This window comes from Xenia sp. Carnegie-2017, unplaced genomic scaffold (assembly GCF_021976095.1).
Source record: "Xenia sp. Carnegie-2017 unplaced genomic scaffold, XeniaSp_v1 HiC_scaffold_22, whole genome shotgun sequence".
Classification (NCBI taxonomy): domain Eukaryota; kingdom Metazoa; phylum Cnidaria; class Anthozoa; order Malacalcyonacea; family Xeniidae; genus Xenia; species Xenia sp. Carnegie-2017.
In genome coordinates this window covers 16332211-16356037 of record NW_025813485.1, presented here as the reverse complement: position 1 = coordinate 16356037, position 23827 = coordinate 16332211, and the positions used below count along the sequence as shown (strand labels likewise).

At 31.9% G+C, this 23827-nt stretch overlaps 4 protein-coding genes and 1 long non-coding RNA gene across 6 annotated transcripts; 2 read left to right on the top strand and 3 right to left on the bottom strand.

The window, feature by feature from the left end:
• The first annotated feature begins 1839 nt into the window (after positions 1-1839).
• On the top strand, positions 1840-5111 carry LOC124445445 (prostaglandin reductase 1-like). Its single transcript, XM_046996170.1, has 8 exons — positions 1840-2111; positions 2244-2289; positions 2715-2777; positions 2877-3038; positions 3325-3598; positions 4072-4180; positions 4412-4530; positions 4695-5111. Exons 1-8 carry the CDS (start codon positions 1907-1909, stop codon positions 4821-4823), a joined length of 1107 nt encoding a protein of 368 aa, XP_046852126.1. The 5' UTR covers positions 1840-1906; the 3' UTR covers positions 4824-5111.
• Positions 4976-6516, bottom strand: LOC124445443 (structural maintenance of chromosomes protein 4-like). The gene has a single exon (XM_046996168.1). The coding sequence runs from the start codon at positions 6514-6516 to the stop codon at positions 5269-5271; it is 1248 nt and encodes a 415-aa protein (XP_046852124.1). The 3' UTR covers positions 4976-5268.
• Positions 6333-23535, bottom strand: LOC124445213 (repetitive organellar protein-like). The gene is given in 8 exon segments (XM_046995920.1): positions 6333-7663; positions 8597-9082; positions 9421-9523; positions 9784-13197; positions 15015-15664; positions 15769-17310; positions 17313-19675; positions 22733-23535. Coding segments are annotated over 8 exon segments (9858 nt in total). The 5' UTR covers positions 22926-23535; the 3' UTR covers positions 6333-6556.
• Positions 8082-9657, bottom strand: LOC124445446 (RNA polymerase II degradation factor 1-like). Of its 2 annotated transcripts, none has more exons than XM_046996171.1 (2): positions 9159-9657; positions 8082-9082 (listed from the first exon to the last, which is right to left on the bottom strand). In XM_046996171.1, exons 1-2 carry the CDS (start codon positions 9183-9185, stop codon positions 8513-8515), a joined length of 597 nt encoding a protein of 198 aa, XP_046852127.1. In that variant the 5' UTR covers positions 9186-9657; the 3' UTR covers positions 8082-8512. The 2 variants fall into 2 exon arrangements, with proteins under 2 accessions (XP_046852127.1, XP_046852128.1); XM_046996172.1 differs by having other exon boundaries at positions 9155-9242.
• LOC124445447 lies at positions 20656-22619 on the top strand. Its single transcript, XR_006948154.1, has 2 exons — positions 20656-20785; positions 21649-22619. It is a non-coding gene; the product is annotated as an uncharacterized LOC124445447 (long non-coding RNA).
• Positions 23536-23827: the final 292 nt, after the last annotated feature.

Sequence of the window (23827 nt, the reverse complement as noted above, 5' to 3'; positions counted from 1 at the left end):
AAAAGTGACTGAATATTTAAAGCCGACAGTTTGACCGATACGATAACACTTCAAGTTTAAGTAGATTAAATACAATTTTAAGATTTTGCAATACTCTGCCAGCGCATTGCAATTTCTTTTTGTAACTTTAATAAGTCAATTATAAATTGACTGTAAGATGTTACGTGAAAGATACCAACATTTGAACGTTCACAAGAAGCACCTCCATATTAATATCAACATACATGTTAACTGATTCTTGCTAAATTCTATAACATTATTCAATGGTATAAAAGAGCTAGACAGTTAACATGCTGGCAACACATCCCTTTATTCCCAAATCGTTCAACTGCTGTTAACGTCGGTAGTTGGATATACAAATGGACTTTGAATTATAAAATGGAAGCATTATTTCATAGAGGTATAATTCTCTGCTGGTCAGTCCAGGAAGAATTGACATCGATGGTGAGGAAGGATGTTTTGTGTCGAAAGATAAACTATTTCTTCCATTTGAAACATCTTGATAAAGACTTTGTATAGTCTAGAAATAAAGAATAATGGTGATATCGTCTGTATTTCATACAGATATTTCTTGGTACTTTAATGTGGCATTTTGATCAAATATTTTAGAATGTATGTTAAACGTCATAGTTTTTGTTTTGTTTATCTGTTTTATAAAAAGAGTTTTTGTGATATCATTAACTGTGCTGTCATCTTTCCTCTTTATCTTCTGCGATTCTTATCCGTAGATTATGGTCTTTTTAAATATTTGGTTCAAAACTGACTTTCTGAAATGATGGTTGTATTTGAAAAGGAGTTGTGTTGTCCTTTGTTTGAACTGTCTTGCAAATACTCATGAATGGAAAATTGGAAATACCACAGTAAAAGTATTAATTTAAAAATTGAAGAAAGTTTGACATAACCACAAACATAAACAAAACAATAAGTAATGCTAATAAACTATAATGCAATGAATAAAATAAAATTCCCCTTCTTTGTTTTTCAAGTCTCACGAGAATAAAACTAAAGTTTTCTCGCTTATGCTTATTTTACGAATGGATCCAGGCCTTGATGACCCTAGTTTTTAACTATAAACCATAGGGCTTTACAATCTTAATTACTTTATAAATACCTACTTTTAGTAAAACGGTTTAAATTCTTTCATTTATACAACGTAAACCTTACCACGACATTTTATAATCATCATCCATGTTCCGAAACCAAAATCTTCCGAACGATCATCAATTATCATTATTCAACTTCATTTGGTATTGACACAAAACTTCTCGATCTTCTCTTCAACCACATTAAAAACCGTGGATTGATTACACTCACATACATCCGATCTCTTTAAAATACACTGAGCCTGTATCACTTGCTCTAACGTCACTACCAAGAACTTTCCCAAACTTTTCATCAACACGTCAAAAATCTCGACTTCTAGAGCTAGACATTCTCACTCGATAAACATCAATCTAAAAACTGCATGCAGACTAGTTGATCAAAAATATTTAATTCCTATCCACCTACATGATAATAGTCTATGATTGGTTCTAAGTACAAAGAAAAACAATGCATTACAAAAATGATAATCTAAAGAGTGAGAGATATTATTTCATTAATCAAATTTGAAAACAAATTCATATAGGTGGTGTGCAACTATTCTCCTGGGAGTGACAGAACAATGAAAAGTTGTTTATATTGGATTACATTTGCAATGTAAATCATTATTGTAAATAAGGAAAATGCTTTGTTAAAATCATCGAACATGACGATCATGACGTAACATGTACACCAAAGACTCAACTTAGTAAATTTCGTGGTTATACAGCAGAGCCACGCCTTGCAAAACCTGAGTTTTATACATTTTACGGAGCGCGCATGCGCATCGGCTAACCCAATAAAATGAAAAAATAAATTTGTTTGCATGAAAAACGACATGCTGAGGATATTCTCTAGAATTCGAAGTATTCCTTTTTGTAATGTGAGCGAATTAAGAGAAAAATTTGTGTGCAAACGGTATTACAATATGAAAGGAAAGAAATATATTTACGCTCACAAGTTTGAAGGACTTCCCAAAGTGACTGATTTGGAACTTGTCGAAGAGGAGATTCCTAGCATAAAGATTGGCGGTTAGTGTGTTTTAATTGTGCATGATGTGTTATATTGATGTGGGGATATGTGTGATGAAGGGAGAATGACATTAATTTCAATTTTATATTTTACGAAATTGTTCACCACTGATATGCTAATTTATATTATAGAGGTTTTGATCGAGGTACAAGCTTTGAGCGTTGATCCATATATGAGGTTCATCATTATCAATAAAATGTCAATAAACACTTAAACAGTGAGATGATTTTATAATTGCATCTACATATTGATTGGTGTGTTCAAATAATGCATTCTAATTAGGTAACAATTACATTACCATCTCCATGATTTCTATGAGGTAATTTAAATGCATTCTAATTAGGTAACAATTACATTACCATCTCCATGATTTCTATGAGGTAATTTATATAGTTGAGAAGGAAATCAAGAGCAACTACCCAAATATTTTAGAAGAATTATACTAGTATTCATGAAGAAATTAGTGGCAGTTTTCCTGAATTTTTTGTGTATCTATTGCAAATTTGATTGCAAGTTGAGTAGCCAATCAAATGAAAGCATTTGCAATAGAATACTAGAGTAGTATGATTCTGCTAGTAATGTTTAACCACGTAATTTTATAGACCATACACACCTGTGATATGTAATATTGGAGATGACATGATTAATTACTTTGTAGCAGGCAAGTAAGTAAATGCTACTTTTTGTAAATGCCCATGAAATATTTCAAACGAATCAACAAATACGAGCGAGCTTCTTGTTCATATTATTGATTATTGATATAGAGTGATTGATAGTAAAGATTTATTATTTCCAATTGGTACCAAAGTATCTGGAGCAATGGGATGTAGAACTCATGCAATTATGAAAGGAAAAAAACTTACAAATTTGAACTTTCTTGATGATCTGCCTTTATCATATGGTGTTGGAGTTGCGGGTTTAGCTGGGTTAGTTTTTCCCTGAATTGCATTTAATATTCCCATACAGAATTTTTTTCGTATCATGTTTTGGTTTAAAGAACTGTACCATAGTTAATACATTAGTACTACATAACTGCACTATGGATATCACATTAGAGTTAATTGAATAATGATGGTACTTTTGTTATAGAAATTGATATTGAGCTTAATGTTCATAAACTTGATTATTTACTCAACTTGCCAAATGATGGTAAAGTTTAACATTTAAACCATTCAAAGCATACAAATACTTCTTTATCATGTTCATTGTTAGTTTAACAGCCTATTTTGGAGTTTTGAATGTCCTTGAACCAAAAGAAGGTGAAACACTTTATGTTAACAGTGCAGCTGGAGCAGTTGGTTCAATTGTTGGTCAAATTGCAAAGATTAAAGGATGTCGTGTTATTGGTAGTGCCGGTTCTGATGAAAAAGTTGCTTTTCTTAAAAGTCTAGGTTTTGATGAAGCATTTAATTACAAGACTGTAACATCAGTTGAAGATGAACTTAAGAAACTTTGTCCTGATGGAATTGATATGTTTTTTGAAAATGTTAGTTTTCAATTACGTTGTGCGATTTGAATAAGACTGCACGCCAAGGATTGTTTTATTTTGTGTGAAACGTTTGGTTCCTGTCCCTTCTATAGCGACACTGACTGAAAGAAGACAGTAAAAACTGGTTTCAAGTTAGTTTCTCCCAAAGCTAAATCCACAATAGTTTCATTTTTTACGAAAGTTGAAAACTGTGACGTACTCAGTCTGTTAATTTAGTACAATTTTTTCTTTGTGAAAACAATAAATTAAAAAAAATCAATAATGGTAATGAATTGAGCTTTGCCTAGCATGACTAAAACTTGCAGGATGGTTTCGCTTATGTTTTAAAATAAACTGCGCAATTTCACATTTTCTAATGTCCTCGAAATGAGCTTGGTCTTCCAATTCATATTTCCTGCTAAAACACCTATATAGTTATTTAATATCGTTTGGTTGTAACAAAGAAACTAAAAGTTATCTCAAACTTCCAGGTTGGAGGTCCAGGATTTTCCAAAATCATAAATCATTTAATGAACAGAAGTGGTCGCGTCGCTGTGTGTGGGGCCATATCCACGTATCATGAAAAAAAACCAGGTTTTGGTGAGTAAAATGTCGTTCCTTTATAGTAAGGATATTTTCATGGTTGTTGAGACAAAAGAAATTTAAAAGTAAAGCTTCAATATCGTTACCATATACCAGTTGTTCTAAGTTAAATTATTCATGATGTTTTCATCGTAGTTTGAAATACACGACAAGGCTCGTCCCTGAAAATTCATTGTTTAGTAGGCAAATTTAAACTATTTTATGTTTGTATTGTAAACAATTATTTAGTTGAGGACACTCTTTGGTCATTGGTGGGGAAACAAATAAAAATTCGAGGATTTAATGTGATGGAATTTTCTCAAGACTTTGAAACGGCATGTCAACAAATTGTTCACTGGATCAAAGAAGTTTGTACAAAATATGTCCTACTTACTCTATCTTACCTTTAAAGATCTATATGTACCTATTAGCTACACCATATCCCTATTATAAAAACATAGTCCTGAGATGAGAGAGCACTTGATACGACATTAACTTTTTGTCGTCTCAGATTTTGTTCTTTTTATTTTAGGGCAAAATTATTGTAAAAGAACACATAACGTATGGCTTTGACGGATTTCCAAAAGCTTTTGTAGACCTGTTTACTGGAGATAACTTTGGAAAATCTGTTGTAATCGTTGAAAATTCATCAAAATTGTGATTCTCCAATTGTGCTGACCAAAGCAATATGATTGAATATGAAATGATTAAACTCAATGTGCTATACTATTTTATTGAACATTTTCTTGAGGGTGATAAATTAAAATCTCATCAAGTCAGAAATCGAATGCTGGATGTGGGCGTGCAAAAATGTTATGTTGTCAAACCTTTAATGATTACATGATTTACATTGACATAACAAACAATAATTTCTACACATTATTTTTCAATGCTTCTGTATGTGTATACGTTTATCAAAGTCAATTTAAATTACAAAATTATAATAATAGATGTTTATGGTCAAGATATCTTGCTAAGAATTCTAGCCAAGATGTCAAGTCAGAACGATGTAGACTAGTAGTTATTCTTCGACACTATCTTTTGTTTTCTTTGACTAACGCAGCTTGCAATTTCCGTTTCTTATGTGAAAGCTCAGTTTTGTTAAATCAGTTTGCGTGCGAGCCATTTTTTAGTTTTTCCAGCTCTCTTTCTAATCTTTTATTACTTTCCTGTAGCTGGACGTTTGCTGTTCTTAGTTCTTGGTGAACAAATTCAAGTTGCTCAAATATTACTTTGAAATTGGTTATTTCTACTTCTAATGTCTTTTTCTTCGTTATCAAATCACACGCATTTTGTTTTATGAGACACAGTTCACTCTCATTCTTCTTTAGCAATGCAACAGCTACATTTTTTTCGTTCTTTGTAGCGTTATACTCTTGAAGTAGACTTGAATGTTCCAGTACCTTATCAGAAAGTTCGTTTTTCAATTTTCTTATTTCCATCTTCATATCGTCATTGCTCTTTTGAAAAAGTTCCTTTTCTTCAACCAACAGCGATATTTTGGAGTTTAATTCTTCTTTCACGCTTTCTAATTCTTTTATGGTTGCTTTTGCAGATAATAGTTCCAAGAGTGTGCTTCCAAGTTGATTTTGTTGTTTTCTCATTTTCTCTTCCAAGGAGACTTTAATTTTCTCAAGTTCTTGAAACTGTATGTTTAAAACAAGCAATTGGTCTTTCTCATACTTCACACAGATATTGAGTTGATTTTTTTGATTTTGAAGTTCATCAACACGAGCCTCCAATGTTCGAATTTCATTATTCTTACTTTCAAACTCCAAGTCACGTGGTTCATTTTTTTGTTGCAATGAATTGCGATCATTATGAAGATTTTTCTCCTCTTCAATTTTGGAAATGTCATTATTTACATGAGATATTTTCAAAGATAACGTTTTGTTACTTGAGTGAGACTTTTTCAAAGTTTTGCTCCATTCTCTCATCTTTTCCATAATTTGGATTTGATTTTCAAGATACTGTTTTACTTCCTTTGCAACATCTAGTTGACATTTTAAATCGTCAATTATTTTAAAATTTTTCTTATCTTCATTATTTATGGATGCGATCGTGTTTTTCAGTTCTTTAACAACTGTACTCATTTTTTGGTTTGCATTAAAAAGTTTTTCCTTCTCTAAAGTTGTTTCATTCAGCTTAGATTCAGCATTCATCGGAGTTTCCTCGACTATTTTCATATCGTTGAGTAGTCCTGTTTTTCTTTCATTATTATCATTATTCGTAACAACATTTATCTTTGACTCGTTTTCTATTTTATCCAATGTTATTTCCATAGAGCCAATTTTTTGTTTATACAAAGTTTCTCTAGTTGTAGAAGTCGCCAACTCACATGTAAAATAGTTCATTCTTTCATTTAACTTTGTAATTTTGCACTGAAGATCTTGTTCACTGCATTTTTTCCTTTGTTAAGTTATTTGTCAGTGCCTTTTCCTGCTTTAATAATTCACCTGCTCGTTCCAACTTTTCTTCACTCTTCTTTTTAATGATTAAACAATCATCTAAAGTATTCTTTAGTTTGGCAAAGTTTTCTATCAACTGAACGTTTACTCTAGTCTTCTCCTTTAAAGCTTGTTTCGCATCATCTATTTCCCCATCTTTTGCCTTTAAATATGACTTCAAATCTTCAATTGTAGAAATAAATGCATCAAGTTTATTTTGAAGATTGCATACTTCACGTTCGAGCATCTCTTTTTTCAATTGAAGAGTAGAACATTTGTCAGATTCCTCAGCAACTCGTTTTTCAAGAAGATTAGAATATTCAGTGTAGGACTTGAGATCAGTTTCCAAGACTGATAACCGAACTTCCTTTTTCAAAGCCATCTCATGCATTTCTTTTTTTTCTTCGTCAAGTTTTGCAAAATTTTCCTTCAAGTGTTTCATTTCTTTATTCTTAGCTTCAACTTCCTGTTCTAGTAAAGCAAGCTTTTCTACGAAATTTACGTTCTCTATCTTGTATAATTCAACAGATTCTTGAATTTTTGTTTTTTCTTCATTTAGTGCATTAAAACGTTGATTTAACGTCTCTAACTTCTCCTTAGTTGCATCAAATTTTAACATAATTACACCATACTTGATTTTTAACTCCTCATTTTCATGTTTGCTAAGATTTTTCTGTTCCTCCAGAGTTGATATCTCTTTGTGGAGTATTTTATTGCGTTGTTTGACTCTTTCCATCTCTTCACAAGATGCGAGAAGCTCAGTTCTTTCATTTTCCAACTCAACAATAACTTTCTCATGTTTATCTCGTATTTTTTCGACTTTTGACTTTTCTTCATTCAATAACTCGCAGCGTTCTATCAAACTTTTCTGTTTCTCACAGATATCATGCCTTTCTTGTTGGAGTGTCACTTTCTTGGAGTCAAGTTCAATGTTTACTTTCTTTACTTCATGTAATTCAGTTTTTATTCCTTTCATTGTTTTCAACAATTGCGCGCTTTCATTCTTCAAAGATGATAATTTAGTTGTCATTTCTTCAACAACTTTGCGTTCATTTCAGTTCTTTCTTTAAATTTTCAAATTCTTTTGTTCGACAATCTTTCCAATTTTTTAGTCCATCATTCTCCTCGCTGAGCTTTGTATTTTCTTCAATCAAACGAGCTTGATCTTTGGCCAAATTTTCTATTTCTTTATTCTGACCTACACTAGCATCACATAGTGCTTTATTTTCAATAGTCAATTTTTCGAGATCATTTTGAAATGATTCGTTGCAGCTCAAGCAACATCTTAATGAAAAATCCATTTCTCTCAAAGTCTTATCTAGAGCTAGCATGTAATTGTCGACACTTTTGGACCAAGAACTATCATGTATTTCAAATGAATGTGATGACAAAGTAAAATAAACATCGTTTCCATTTTCTTGTTTTATACAACGAGAATTTTCATGAAAGTTTTCGATCATTTCTTTGCCGGTTGTACAAATCTTTTGAAGAGCATCGTAAACTTCATTTGATTTGCGTTTTGTCTTTTCGAGATCTGCAGTAACTGAAAAAAATTCTTTGTTTTTCTGACGTAGTTCACTCGATAACTTGTGTACTTCGTGTCTCAGTTTTTGTATGATTACTTCTCCTTGTTGAAGTTTGTTGAGTACTGATGTATTTTTACAGTTCACTTTCGTATCTATCATATCACGTATTTTGAGCTGAAGTTTATCATTCTTCATTTTTACTTCATTTTCGATCTTTTTCATGTTTATCACCATATCACATTTGAGATCTTGCAATTCTGATTTGAAGTTTGTCGTGCTATTTGCAATGGTCCTGGCAATCTGTTTACACAAGAGGATTGTTTTCTTCAAATGAAATATTTCTTGCTGCTTTTGAACAAGAGATTCATTTTTAATCTCTAACATGTCAAGAGTTTCTTGATAACAGATTTCCAGTCGTGTGGTTTCATTTGACAAATAAAAACAGATTGTTGTAAGGTTACTTTTTCATTGATAAACTCTTGTTCTTGGGTAGTAAACTTCTCTATTGTTTCATTTTGAACTTGAATTTCTCGTTGAAAGTTTGCGTTTTTATCGCTTGTGTCCGACAGTTGTTTTTCATAATTTGTGATTCTTTCTTCCAGTTCAGATCTCAAGCTTTCTGATAAACTTAATTCGCTCTTCAGTTGTTGTAATGCACTGTCACAAGTATTCATGTCAAATTCAAGCTTGGACTGCAATTCCTTGATTTTTAACTCAAGTGTTTCTATTTTCTCTTTTTCATCATCAATTGTTTCTGACATCTCTTTTTCAAGTTGTTCTCTGTTTCTTTGTTCATTATTTACTTCATTTTTTAAATCTTTAATATTCTCCAACAGAAATAAAACCTTTTTGTTTTCTTTCTCACATTGTTTGTCTGAAATTTCCTTGTCCTTTTCCAATTCCTTTGCTTTTGTTTTCATGACAGAACAATCTTTATGTAATTTAATCTAAACAAAAGAATATGCATGGTTAAATATACAAGAGGATGCACTAAAATAAATAAAGAAGAGATAAATTACTGACTTTTTCATTGAACAACGTTTCTTTCATTTTGGATTTCTACAAGTTGATCATGGATTTTGACAAGTTCTTCTTGCTTTAAAGACAATTTGCTTTTTAACTCGTTCACTTGAATATTTAATTGTTCAATGTGATCATCTTTTGATTTGATATTTATTAACATATTCTCTAAGTCATACTCTTTTGTCTTAGCTAATTTGGTCAACGTAACATTTCCCTCACGTTCCTCAGCCAAAATATCACTTGTAAATTTCAGTAAAGTAACCTGCTCTTGCAAAGCTTTCTCCAAGTCAGACGTTTTTTTCGTTGTGATTTCTAATTTCTTTTCAACTTCCTCTTTTTGAGCTGTTGTTTCAACAATTGTGCTTCTTAACTTTTTGATAATTTCTTCAGATTGCCGTAGTTTTAACATTACGTCATCTATCCGCTCGTTTTCAGATTTTAGTTCAGAGATTTTCTCGTCCATTTCTTGGATTGACTCTTTCAGTTGTCCGATAGTTATTCTAGCCTTATCTGTTTCAGAAAATAAGAACATAACATTATCCATCAAAAAATTTGTCTTTTCAAACAAAGACATGTTATCGAACATTTGACTTTCACTTGCGACCACAGTGCCACTTAGGCTAGCTTCATTGTTCTTTGACAAAAACGAGTCTTCGCCACAATCTTGCACAGAGTAGAAATTTCATCATCAAGTGTTTTTCTTTCCATTTCCATAGTTGATCTAAGTTGCTTGGTATCTTCCAACTTGGAATCTTGCATCACAATCTTCTTTTTGTAACAATCACGTTCTTCTAGTAATTTATGATATGCAAGTGTCAAATCTTTGATGTTTCTATGTATCGCTCTGATGAGATTACATGTATTTATCCCTTCTTTGGAAGAAAATTGAAAATGCTTCGACGGACTGTTGGGATCAACAATACTTTTTAATTCTTCAACTAAATTATAAACGACTTTTGCTTCAGATGTAATGTTTTCCTTCTCCTTGGTGGCTTCAAAGAGTAGATGACGGTGTTGCTCAATGTTCTTTCTCATTTTTTCGTTTGTTGTATTAAGTTGTTTGTTTACTTTGTTCTTTTGACTCACTTCATCATCTTTTAAGTTTAAACTCTCATTAAGACATTTATTTTCATTTTTCAAGTCTTCAACATCTTTCCTCAAGGCAGAGTTATTCTTTTTTACTTCACAAAAATCAATTTCCAAGCAATCTTTGCAGTTGTTCATTTCAACTAAAAGTTCATTAACAAGTTTTAGTTGTGTTTCATTTTTTCTTAGCTTTTCATCTTTTTCACTTAATTCCATTGACATTTGTTTAATATTTACTTTATCGTTTTTCATTTGTTCCTTTAGTGCTGCTTGCTGATCGGTCAAGAAGCCTATTTCCAGCCTGGCACGAACATCATTTTCTTTAAGTTGAGAAAGTTCACATAGTGCCTTGTTAACATGGTCTTTCGACTCCATAAATCTTTCATCAATTTCTAAAAGCAACTCTTGCTTCTCTATACAACTTGTCTTTAGCATGTGAATCGTGTTTTCACATTTTAATATATTTCCTGATAAACTACCAATTCGTTTACTGTCATTTTTCTTTTGCTTTTGCAAATCTTCAACTTGAGCTCTTCTTATGTTTAGTGTGGATTTGGATTGCTTCTCTTGCCGATAAAGTTGCTTGATTGTTTCTTCAAGACCTAAACAGTAATTTTTCATCATCTGATTTGCTAACTCGATGCAATCAATTTGTTTATCAAGCTCAGAAAGTTTCATACACAGCTTCGATATTTTTTGCTTCTGTATAGCATCATCATGATTAGGTTTCTTGCTTTCTTCAAGTAATATTTTCTTACGATGCTCAATTATTTCAGACAAATATAAACGCTCAAGTTGATCTCCATTTATTGTCTGAGGTAGCTCTTCATTCAAGATGTTTTCCTTTTTGTTAAGTTTTTGTAATATTTCTTCCAAGATATTAAGTTCAATTTCTCTCTCTTTATTCGACTGATCAAGTTTTTTCAAACAATCATTCAAATCATTTTCTTTTTCATAGAAAAGCTGTTGCAATGATTTTTGCGATAACTCCAAACTCACAATTTCCTGTTCAAGAGAACCCAATAGCTCTTCGTTTTCAAGAGACGTTTTCTTTAACACACTCATTTCTTTGACAAGCTGCTTTTCTTTGATAGAGCAGGTTTTTAATCTTACACCAAGAGATGAACATAGCTTTAAAAATGTTTCAAAACTTTTATCAACAACAATATGTAAATTATGCATCTTTTTGTTGCATGCTGTTTCGTCTTTGGTAGAGGAAATCGAGGGCAATTTGAGAGATGTTGGCGGACCAGTGACAAAAATACCACTGTCAAGTAGTTCATCATCTGGAGTCATCTGGAACAAGTTTTTTTCTGAGCCCTCAGCGTAGTCATCTACATTATCTTCTGAGGCCACACCACTGTCATCTACAATATCTTCAGTAAACTCTACATGATAACCATTTATGTAATTAACAGATTCGTTAAGTTTTGATGTGAGTTCTTCTATTTCATCTTCTATGGAGTTCACGTCATCTTCTAAATTTTCTTTTTCCCTTCGTAGTAATTCACACTGATATTGATGTTCATCACGTCCATGTCTTACTGATTCTAGATTAATTTTTAATTCGAATATTTCGGCTTGAAATTGCTCCATTTCAGAATTAATGTCATGTAATTCATTTTGTAATTTCCCAGCTACAACTGTAAGATTCTCATTTTTTTCTCTCAGCATCTGAGTTTCCATGCATTCATTCTGGTAAAGCTTGTTGATGTTTGTGTTCTCTTTCTTTAATTCTACGATATGCAGAAGTCGATCTTCTTTTTCTTTTAGTAAAAATTCTTCACGTTCCCACAAATGTTTGTTGCACTCAATAATCTTTTCAAATATCTCAAGAGTTGTTAATTCTTCGTCACTTGAAGTATCTGAACGGAAATTAACAGCAAACAACTTTCTTAAAGCAATGTTTACTGCCTCTTTTTCTTGCTTAATGTGGCTTAATATTACCAAGAATTCTTTCTTCTCCTCTTCAATATTTTCAAGGTTAACAGTGGTATATTCCTTCATCCGATTCAAATCATTTCTTTGATGCAGTTCTTTAACTTTTGTTTCGTCGTTTTCAATTTTGCAATTTTTTATCCTAAACGTTTCCTGATAAAGAATTTTCAAGTCGCCCAACTTCTGCTTCAACTCATGTATGACATTGGTCGCCTCGCTACAATATTTGTTTGAATGCTCAAGTTGTTGATTTAGTTTTGCTTTTTCGGTTTGAATGCATTTTTTCCTCGTTATTTCTTTCTCCATTGTTAATTCTTGGCGTTTTAAGTCTTGCATTAGTTCTTCTATTTTTCTATTATGTTCGTTTTTATCAATCTCATATTTTTTATTTAAATTCTCAATTACTTCATTCTTTGCTTCCAGCTCTTTAATTTTGATTTGATGAAATCTATCTCGACACGCTGAATCCTTCATTGATTTTTCAAATTCCGCAATATATTTGTCTTTCCTTATAATAGTTTCTTTTAAGCAACTAACTTCAAAGCAGCTGGCTTTAAATCTTTCACAGGCCATGGTCAATTCTCTCTGCATCTTTTGCAGCTCCTGCGATATTTTCAAGTCTTCCTCGACCTGTGACGTTTTCCATGTTTCCAAGTTTGCCTCTGCATTTAATAAAGATTCTGCAAGTTCAGTAACTTTACAAAGCGCTTCATCACGACTAAATAACAGAACAGAATATTCATCCTGCAACTCCTCGTACTTATTATTAAGTTCATCGTACAATATTTTATGCGCGTTGAACTTTTTTTTGAGATCAAAATACTCAGATTTCAAAGATTTCAAGTCGAGTTCAGATGCGACCATGAAATCCTTTATTGATGTCAGTTGGTTGTAAATTTCTAAATTCAATGTTTCTTTGACTTTCTCAAAATTATGACGATCTTCTTCATGTTCTTCTTCTTTTCTTTCAAAATACGATCCATTTTCTTCTTGCTGTTTACATGAACTTCCATCGCTTTTTTAGCAGCTTTCAATTCCCTTGAAATTGACCCGACTTTAACAAGCAAATCATGTTTTTGAATCTCCAGAGAATTTTTCAAGTTTAAAGAATTTTCATTGCAAACTTCTAAATCATGAATGTACGAATCCTTCAGCTCGATCTCCTTTTCAAAAATTTGATTTTTTAATACTTTTCTATCATTTTCTGCTGTTAATTTCTTTGTTTTCGACTTCAGCGCTTTGATCTTAGTTTCCAGTTTCATCTTTGTGTTTGCCAAAAATCTTAGTTCCTCGTCCTTTATTAGTAGCAGTTTCTTGCTTTGTAGAGTTGAGTTTGAAAAACATTTCTTTAATTTGTTCACCTTATCTTCCCAATAATGCAACTGTTTGCGATACTTTAATGTCTCACCTTTTTGATTTTCAAGTAAGACCGCTATCTCTTGATACGAAATATTCGCTTTTTCTAATTTCTCTTCATTTTTTCTGGTGTCATCGCAAACATTCGTTAGCTTTTCCTTTAATTCTTCACATTCTTTAACAAGTTCTTCAATGCAAGCAAGCTGTTTTGTCTTTTCAATGTTATTATTTTTTTTTAATTCTTCTTTGTGAGATTGTGTTGAAGATAACTCACGTTCAAGGTGCTTTTTATTTCCACCAAATGACTGTTATCCACCACCAGATTGTCATAAGCCTTTTGAAACGTTTCAAAAGATTTATTGAATTTTTCTTAATTTTATATTTTTCATTAGCTGCCATCTTAGCAAACGTTTCTATCACTAATTTAAGTTTTTGAATTTTTTTCTCAAATCTGTCACAATCCTTCACGTAAGCAAGTTCTTTATTTTTCAAACTCTCCTTTAAACTTTGCACTAATAATTTCGAATTCGCTAGCTCATTGCGAAGACAGCTGTTGTCATTTTCAATTTTTTCAGCTTGACCTTGAATTTCAGCAATTTTTAAATCCAGATCTTTCAATGATGATGTAATTCGTTCCTTTTTGACATGGAGATTGACCAGTTGTTCATCTTTCTTTGACACGTCATTTTGAAGCAAGGATATCTCAAGAAGCGATTGCTCATACTTTAAATTGATAGCATCAATACCCTCCTCTAAACTTACGACTTTCTTTGACTTGTCATCCAGCTGCATTTTTAAGTCATTGTACTTTTCATTGAGTTCACATCTTTCATGATTCATTGTACAAATTGTATTTTGAAACTCTCCCACTTTCGATGAGAAATTGGATTTCAATTCAGCAATGTGTAATTCAAACCATTGAGAAGTCAGTTTGCTTTCTTGGTAAAGTTGCGAAAAATGCTGTTCATCTTTATTGACTCTGATAAGTTCATCTTCGAGAGTTTCAATTTTTATTTTCATTGAATTGTTGCTTGTGTGCAACGTGTCAACATCAGAAGCCATTTTCCCAATGTTTATTTCAGCTTTCAACAACTTTTCCGTCTTCTCATTTCTCGAGTTTTGCAAATCGCGTATTTCATTCAAGCGTTGATTACTTAGGTCTTTCTCGGACAATATTTGAAGTTCAAGATACTTCTCCTTTTCAATCAGAGAATCGATTTCTTTATGAAGTATATTGTTGCTTTTCTGTTTATCACTTAATTCTTTTTCTAAACGTTGAATAATCCCCTCGCACTTAAGCAATTCATAATTTCGTTTTTCTTTCAAAAGACAAGCAGTATCACGTGCGAGTTGTACATCTTCGATCTCTTGTGAGAGAATTTGTATTTTTTCTTTTAAGATCTGATTCTCACGATTACGATGATGAATTTCTCTTCCATCTTTATATAGCCATCACTTAATTCGTCAATTTCCAACCTTAATACTTTTTCTAATTCTCTGAGTTTAACATTTCTTTCATTTGCAAGAGTCAATTGATCATTTAATTTAACGCTCTTACTTCTTATCTCGCATAAATTCATCGAAAATAATTCTTTTTCTTCGTTCCAAGATTTTTCTTTATCCTTCAACTCATCTTGAAAAGCACTGTTTTCACCCTGCACTGAACAAAGAACATCTTTCGCTTTTTGATTAGCACCTTTCAGTTCATCAAGCTCAAACAAGAGATCTTCATTTTCATTCTCAAGGTCGTTTATTTCTTCTTTAATTTTTTGCAAACTTTCTTGAAGATCATTTTGTGCTTTATTCAATCTACAATTATCTTCATTCTTTCCTTTGATCTCATCTTTTAGCTGATTAATTTCGTTATCTTTTTCTTGAGTTTTTGATTTCAATTCAGAAATAACCCCATTCTTATCATTTTTTACCTTTTCTATTTCTTCATTATGAAAAGAAACCAGGTCGATAAGACTATTTTTTTCTGATAACAATTTTTCATTTTTCTCAGAAAGTGTTTTAACATCGATCAATCCTTCTTCTTTCAAACGAGTGAGCTTCTCGACTGAAGCCAAAAGTTCTTCCTTTAAAGACTTAAATTGCTCAATCGTCTCCTTACATTCACTGATCCTCTGCTTCAAGTTTTCAATTTCATTTTCTTTCTGCATAACTTTCCGTGACTTTGAATCTACCTCTTCTTGTAAACAATGATTTTTTTGTTTCTCGTTTTTCAATAGTTTTCTGTTTCTTCTTTTTCCATTTTCAATGCTACTTCCTGCTTTACGAGATTTTGAAGTCTTGTGTAATTATCTTGCAGTCGAAGATTTTGACTCTGAAGTCTTTCCTGTTCTTGGCGACTGTCAATAAGACTCATTTCTGCATTTAGTTTGATTTCATTGACATTCGACAATTTCCTTCGAAGTTCTTTAATTTCAATACTTTTTAATTCACCACTACTTTGGGGTTCGCTCAATTTGTCATACAAAATCTTTATGTCATTTTTAATTACCTGGTTTAATGCAGCAGGATTTTGCAAAGTTAAGATTTTGTCGACATTCTCAGCATGTTCTTGCAAACGTATATTTTCATCTTTCAATGTGTTTATTTCCACAGTAAGATTATTGATCTCATCAAATTTCTTTTTTACGTTTTCATCTAGTTGATGTTTTATCTCTTCTAGAAACTTGTTCTCGTCTTCCAGTTCCACTATTCTATTTTCTAAATTCTCACAAAAGTGGTTCATTTTTTCAATGTTTTCATTTGCATTTAGCACGTCGTTTGCAAGATCTTGATTTTCATTTTTCAAAACACCAATATTCTTCGTTAATGTGTCTTTTGTTATTTTTAACGCGTCTGCTAGATCATCTCTCTCTTTAACTACTTTAATATATGACGCATCTGCTTCCTTCCTGTTTTCTTTCTCGTTGTGTAATTCATCTGTGTACTTCAATTCCTTCTGTTTAAGCATCTGGATTTCATTCTCTAATATCATAATCTTATCGTATTGGACTGTAGCATCGATTCTTTCTTTTTCTATAACAGTGTTCAAATCATTGATTTTAATTTCTTTCTTCTGCAATTTATCCTTTAAGTCATTTTGCTGATTAGTGAGTAAAGATATGGATTCATTCAACTGGTTGATATTTTCTTTGTGTTTTCTCAATATCTTGTCTTTTCCAGTCAATTCTGTTTGTAAATCAATGACTATATTTTTCTCTTTCTCCATCTGCTGGATTTTTGTATTTAAATCGTCAGCTTTTTTTCTTAGGCGAGTATTTTCCCCGATAGCTTTTTTTAGCGATGCTTTTATTTGGTCATTTTCGTTTATAGTTTTCTCTACGTTTCCTTTCATTTCTTCAAGCTCACGATACAACTTTGATTCATTTTCCTCGATTTTTTTCAAAGCACATTGACGTGATGCTAGCTCATTCTCTAATAAAGCATTTTTTCTACAAAGAGTTTCATTTTCTGAAGTTTGACTAGTCTCCAGAGATTCTATGATATCCTCAAGATTGCTCTTTTCTTGGAAAAGTTTATTCGCTTTTTCTTTGAGTCGAATATTTTCCCTTGCCAATCTTTCATTCTCTTCGGTCAATTCCGCCACGCTCTCTTGGCAAACAACATATTCTTTTTTCCACTTTTTGCATTCCCCGGTACTTTCATTCAAAAGGCCTTGTGAAACGTCATAATTGTCTTGCAAGGACTTCAGTTCTTGACGCAATTGCTCAAACTCCTGTCCAACACTACTTACTTTATCCTGAAGGGAGCTGTTATTTTCCTTAATTGGAAATTTTCAGACATGATTTCACTGTTCTCTTTTTCTAATCTCGTGTTTTCTTCTAAAACGTTCCCTAATGTCTGCAAGGATTTCCCTATCCGCTCTTTCTCTATGGATAATTTTTCAACCTCAATTTCTTTTTCAGAATTATCAACAGATAGTTTATCAACTTCAGTACGTAGTTCCTCTACATTAGCTCTCAAAATTGCATCGTTTGATTTTAACCTTTTAATAACGCCTTGTAATACTTCATTTTCTTTTTCCAAACATGACATTTTTTCAGCTATTTTGGATTTTTTGTCGTTTAGATCTTTATCAAAATCAGCTAATTGCACTTTAAATTTATTTCGCTCCTCTTTAATTTCAAGACTCATCTTTTTCCATCGCTCTGCCTTTCCAAAAGCACTGCTTAATTGGATCTCTAAATCATTGTTTTTATCAGTTTTCTCATCAAGCTTCTTGCTAACGATTTCTAACTTTTTCTTGAGCTCTGCTAATTTATGAAAACTTGCACTCTCATTTTCTTTCAAGGTTTCTAGCAGCATTTTCAAAGATTCATTTTCTTGCTTCAGACTTGATTGCATCCCCAAACTGTTTTCAAGGGAACATTTTTTAATCTCCACTTCCCTTTGAAGTTCGCTTTTCTCAACTACCAGTAGACTAATTTCATCATTGCATCCTCTCAAAGAATTGTTTAGCTCTATATTTAGCTCTTTGAACTGAGATAGTTCCTCTGTTTGATTTTCGTAATCCTTTTTGATTTTTATAAGCAATTCTTCATTTTTTCTCAATTCATGTTGACAATCCTGATAATGAATCGTTGTATCTTTATAATTTGCATTAATAAGTTTATTTTCCTCTCTAAGCTGGTGCATTTCTTTCCTTGTTTTATTCAACTCATTAAGAGACATTTCTCTCAAACCTTCAACTTCATTAATACAATTCTGAAGTTCTTCCACTTTACTCTCGTGGCACAAAACGATGGAGGATTTTTCATTCACAATTTGTCGTAATTCATCCATCAATTTATCTTTCTTTTCCAACATGTCATGCATGTTTTGTATTTCATCGGAAAGTGTACTTATTTTTAAGAGCAATTTATTGTTTTCGTCTTCAAGTTTCCGTAAATTAATCAAAAGATGTTCTTTTGTACCAGACACTGCCTCAAGTTCCTTTTTAGTTTCCTCAAAACATTCATCATTTTTTTTACTCTTGTAATTCAATTTTTTAATGACTTCTTCCATACATTTGACTTCATCTTGTAACTTCTCCTTCTCTTTCGTTTCTCTATCTAATGTTTCTTCGCTTATTTTCAATCTGTCAAAATGCTCTTTATTCCGAATGTTTAAATCGTGCACGATTCGTCCAAGCGACTGAACTTCTTCTTCTAATCTTTTTTCCTTGCTTGTTTCTTTTTCTAACTGAAGCTTTGAATTCTTACTATATTCTCGTAATTCCACTATTTCCTTTTCAAGTGTTTCTCTTTCTTCAACAAAATCTCGTAATTTTGTTTTTGTGTCATTTATCTTGCTTTCCAATGCTTGTTTTTCATCTGAAAGTAGAACAACTTTCATTTTCAGATTTTCAATCTCCTTTCGAAATTCTTCAATTTCCCCCTCCAACTTCTGGACTTTCTCCTCTTTTTCAATCTTATGTTCATTTAACTTTGTGTTACATGTTTCAACTTCAATACATCTGTTTTGCTTTTCGTTCAATTCTATTTTGAGTGTTTCCACATCGGAAGTCAACTTTTTTAATTGTTCTTCCATTTGAGTTTTTTCTTCATTCATCCTCCAATTTTTGTTGCGAAACTTATCTATTTCCATTCTTAAGGAAGTATTTTCCTTTCTCAAAATTTCAATATTTGTGGCGTAATTTTCCATTTTATTTTCTAACAATTTATTCCTGTTCTTCTCCTCGATGGCAGCTTCATTACTCACGAAAACTTCTTCCTTTAGTGTCTTCACTAATTTTTTGGCGTCCTCATGCAGTTGAATAAGATTTGAAATTTCCAAGTCTTTTTTCCTGATAGACAGTTGAAGATTTTCAAAATCTTCTTTTCTGTCGGTGTCATCTTTGATTTTATTTTGCAGCTGTTTTTTACAGGCTTCCAACTCTTTTTCCAGACATTCTCTTTTCTCTTCACCTGCTTTAATTACTCTCTCACGATTTTTCATTTCATACTGAAACTTTTCTTGCTGCATTCCAAACATACGCGACAAGCCTGCTACTTCGTGCTCAAAATCACTAACCTTATCGTTGAGACATCTTTTCTCATTTTCCAGATGCTTAAGATGATCCTCGAGGGTTGAGATGTTGTTTTGAAGGTGACAAACGTTTGTTTCAACATCTTTAGCTTCTTTTTCTACACAACAAATGTAAAAAGAATTCTATGGTATCGAAAGATTGAGGCAAAACAATAGATTAATAACAACCTTAAAACACTCAATTTATGGGTTATGTAGCTACACTGATAGTTGATTTTAGATATATATCCACGTAGGTAAGACAAAATATTTGACATTGTGCCCAATATACTACATTTAGGATTTTTTTCATTCTTATATGACATCATGTAGTTTTGATCAAAATTATCGTGATGGCTTGAATAAACGTAAAAATGTTTGGCGAAATTCCGTAGCCAGACCTTCCTACAAATTAATATTAGATGCCCAAATCTCCTAAAGTTTCCAAGATAACAACATACACCCAAGTGTCGTTGTATGCACAACTTCTAAATTCGATTTTTTACAAAGTTTTTGTTACATGATTTAACTGAATGAACAACAAAAATCAGATTACAATAATTCAGAGTGCAAGCATTGCTTGCAGAATACATTTACACACAAAAATTTTTAACATCGTCATCACTTGAATTTCTATGAACTTGTATATTTAATGATGAGAGGAGCTATTTAGTGGAACATTATTACAGCTGGCACATTTTTCCTGCGCAGAACAATGTAAAATTGCAAAATATGGAAAATAGCAACTCAGTAGAAATTTATAAGTTTTGCTATTTCTGTCCATACTTGCATTTCTCTATGCATCTAGCATCCAAAAATAGATGCACACACGCAGACAAACTTAAATAATGCAGTATAGATACAAATGTTTCCTTTCACAAATTTTCCCACATAAATAATTTCAGCTTTATGAAGACAAATTTAGTAATTCCCAGACAATCTTGGATCTTTTGCGTTCACAAATAATAAATATTCATACATCTCTTTTACGACTGTTTTATCAATTGTAAACTCCGTCACAATCTTATACATTTATGAATAGAATGAAATTACGAAGCTACAAAACATCATATCATTATTTTATTACTAGCTTACATATAAAGCATTAAGTGCTGCCACTGATGAGAGTCACTGGCTTGACCAACAAGACGTTACTTACAAAACACATTGGTTTACTATTTCCTTTTCTACCAACAAAACATTAAAACTGTAAATATCATAAACTCTTGGTACGTATACATGTTTGCAATACTAATCGTCCATGTTGATGTAGTTAAGAGAAGAGCAATTTTTCGTTTTGTTTACTGATGAATCAACATTCTTAGCGTTAGTCAAAAAGAAATGTATGATTGTATGTATGTATTGTGTATTGTTGTTGTGGATGCTTATTATTTGAGAATTTTATTAGAGATTTGAAATAAGTCGTTTTAAAGGTTGTGATCTGCGTAATGGATTTTAAGATTTTAATGTTAATACATTGCCTGTACTCGATAATGTAGGTGATATATTATGTTTATAATAACGACATTAATAAAGTCGAAAGATCTAAGATTTTTTAAATGCTGTTTTTATGAAGCGTTATGTTAGCTGAATGCATATTGCAGTACTGTTTTTTGAATGTGAGCCGTATATATGTTCTCTTGAAAATATATGCCACAACACAAATAAGAGCCAAGTTTGATGTTTATATTATGTCAGTGCTATTCTAAAACTTTGATACCAATTTCTCACTGACACTGCCTGCTTCATTTGCCATGTAACTTTTGTGAAAATACTCATTAAAGTATATTTATTAGTGGACTTAACAAGTGTCCCTGAAATTTCATCAACAAAATACTTAGTCACCATCAATTTTTTAATGTATTTTGGTAGAGATCCCAAATTTTAAAGATTGTCGTGTTTTCAGCTGTAAGCTTTTATGTCTATATCTTGCTCACTCTTTCACGGCTCACTCGCTGTATAAATATTGTGATAAAAATCATCCGTGTAATATTTCGTGACATATGAGTGGGTGGGGATATGTCAGGGGTCTCTCTCTCTCTTTATATATATACATGAGTTTATGAATGCATTTTGTGTAAATGTATTTCAGCGCCTGTGTGTATGTACAACGTCTAGATATGAGTGCAAGAAATTTCAACTTTAACAAACGTGAAATTGAGGTACCGTTGAACAACAAACGTGAAAAGAACAAAGGCAACAAATTGTGGAGAAGAAGGGTAAAAAACAACGGACGAGTTCCACTTCTTGGAGACGAAATGCTTCAAAACACAGAAGACGAAGAAATAAGAAAAGATAAAAATAAGATATTTGCCGCACAAGAAAAACACTTTGACGTTATGATGACAGAACCGGATGTGCAAAAAAATTCTAAGCAAGATAAAGTTCTCGTTTTTCCTCAGTCTAATGAAGGAAATCGAAGAAATGCAATATGCGATGTTTTAGAGAAACAATGTGTCGAACGAGTTTACACTAAAGAAACCAATCTTTCAGAAAGGAGAGACTGTTTACGAATTGAACATGCTTTGCGTGAGTTTTTTCTGCTTTAAAAGAAAAAATGATAGATTTAATTTACGTATAATTTACGTCAAAATGTAATTTCAGTTCAGTGGGAGACCTAGCGTATGTTTAGTGGGAGACTTAGCGTATGTTTAGTGGGAGACTTAGCGTATAATTACATTTTAAAGTATATTAAACGCAGTAGATTGGAAAACTCTGGCATTTCATAACCAATTGTGTTGTCATAAAATTATTTTAACGTATATTCGACACACAATGAAATAAATGTCTTATATTAAATCCACCTTTGGTTTGTTGACTTAACTAAAATAATCTTCGTTTGTTTTAATCGGTTATCATTGAAATAAGATTGAGTTTGTACACGATAAAAGACAAAAACTTACATATTTTTAAAAACCCCACAGTAGCTTATAACATCAACAAAAGAAAACGAAAAGTCAACGCTTGAAAAGTTTCCAGTATGATTGTATGTACATATCAATTTTTAAGCTTCATGTAATTATGTAGATGACGCACATGTATTTAATAAAATTTTCAGCTAAACGGGAATGAGTAAAATTCACTCAATATTTTCATTAAATGTGCTCAGTTAAAAGTCGTTCATATAAATGTTGATATTAGACCCAATCATTAGAAACTTAAAAAAAGAATTTCACCTTTCATAAGATTGACAATCTGTTCTTGAAGATTATTCGTAGTATCCTCAAGAGTTGTTACGTGGTGTTCTCCACTTTCAATCTTCAAATTTAGATCTTTAATAATCTTATCTTTTTCATTGAAGATATGTTGACAGGATTCGCATGCGCTGGCACGCGAAACAGAATTAACCAGATCTTCACAACCATCCATTACGCAGACTATATTTTCTGTCGATCTTCCATGTTGGGTAATACCATAGGATGGGACAAACTTCAAACCAAACCACAACCCAAAAAACTTTTCTTTCTTTTGAGTTTCAATAAAATGGTTTTCAGAAACTAGTATGTATTTGTATGGATAATTTAACGTCAGTAGAAATAAGTATCTGCAAATGTTATATAAACATGTTGTAGTCAACAAGATTTATTGTAGTTACAACTTTGATGCTCATAAAATCTGTTTCCACGGCAACGTTATATTTAATGATTTATTGCGTCGCATTTGTCTTAATCCATTTGTTATTAAATTAAATTAGATGAGCTATGGACACAGCCAAAATTATTACAAAATTCATGTTAAAGAAGCGGTAAAATGCCGCAAAAAAACATGAATATAATTTGTTACTAAAAGACGTGCAACTGGTACATAAAATAATGGTGAAAATATCTCGCAAAGTTACGGATCATCAAAGATTGAGCTTTAAATTTATGTAGAAAAACGTATTAAAGAGTAACTCCTTAAGCCCAAGCATGACATACATTGGAACGGATAGATTTTCGTTCAGTAACAAAATTAGATTTAAGTGGTTCAAATCCCGCTTTGTTATATGACTACTTTTAAGTTGAACATATTTGTTTCAATCGAGCAAGAAACAGTTTTCAGCTCAAAAGAAGCAATATCAAGAGTAATGTATAAATGCAGTAGGTAAACATAGTTAAGATCTTAGTCTAGACCATATTTTCATAAGTATATCGTATTACGTCCCGCCATACATAATGACATAACTAGTTCCCATGCCTCGACATGCAACACTAGCAGACTTTACAACTTTACAGATAAATGAATTTTGTTTGAAACAAGAAAATTTTTGTTCAATGGGAAAAGTTTTCCGT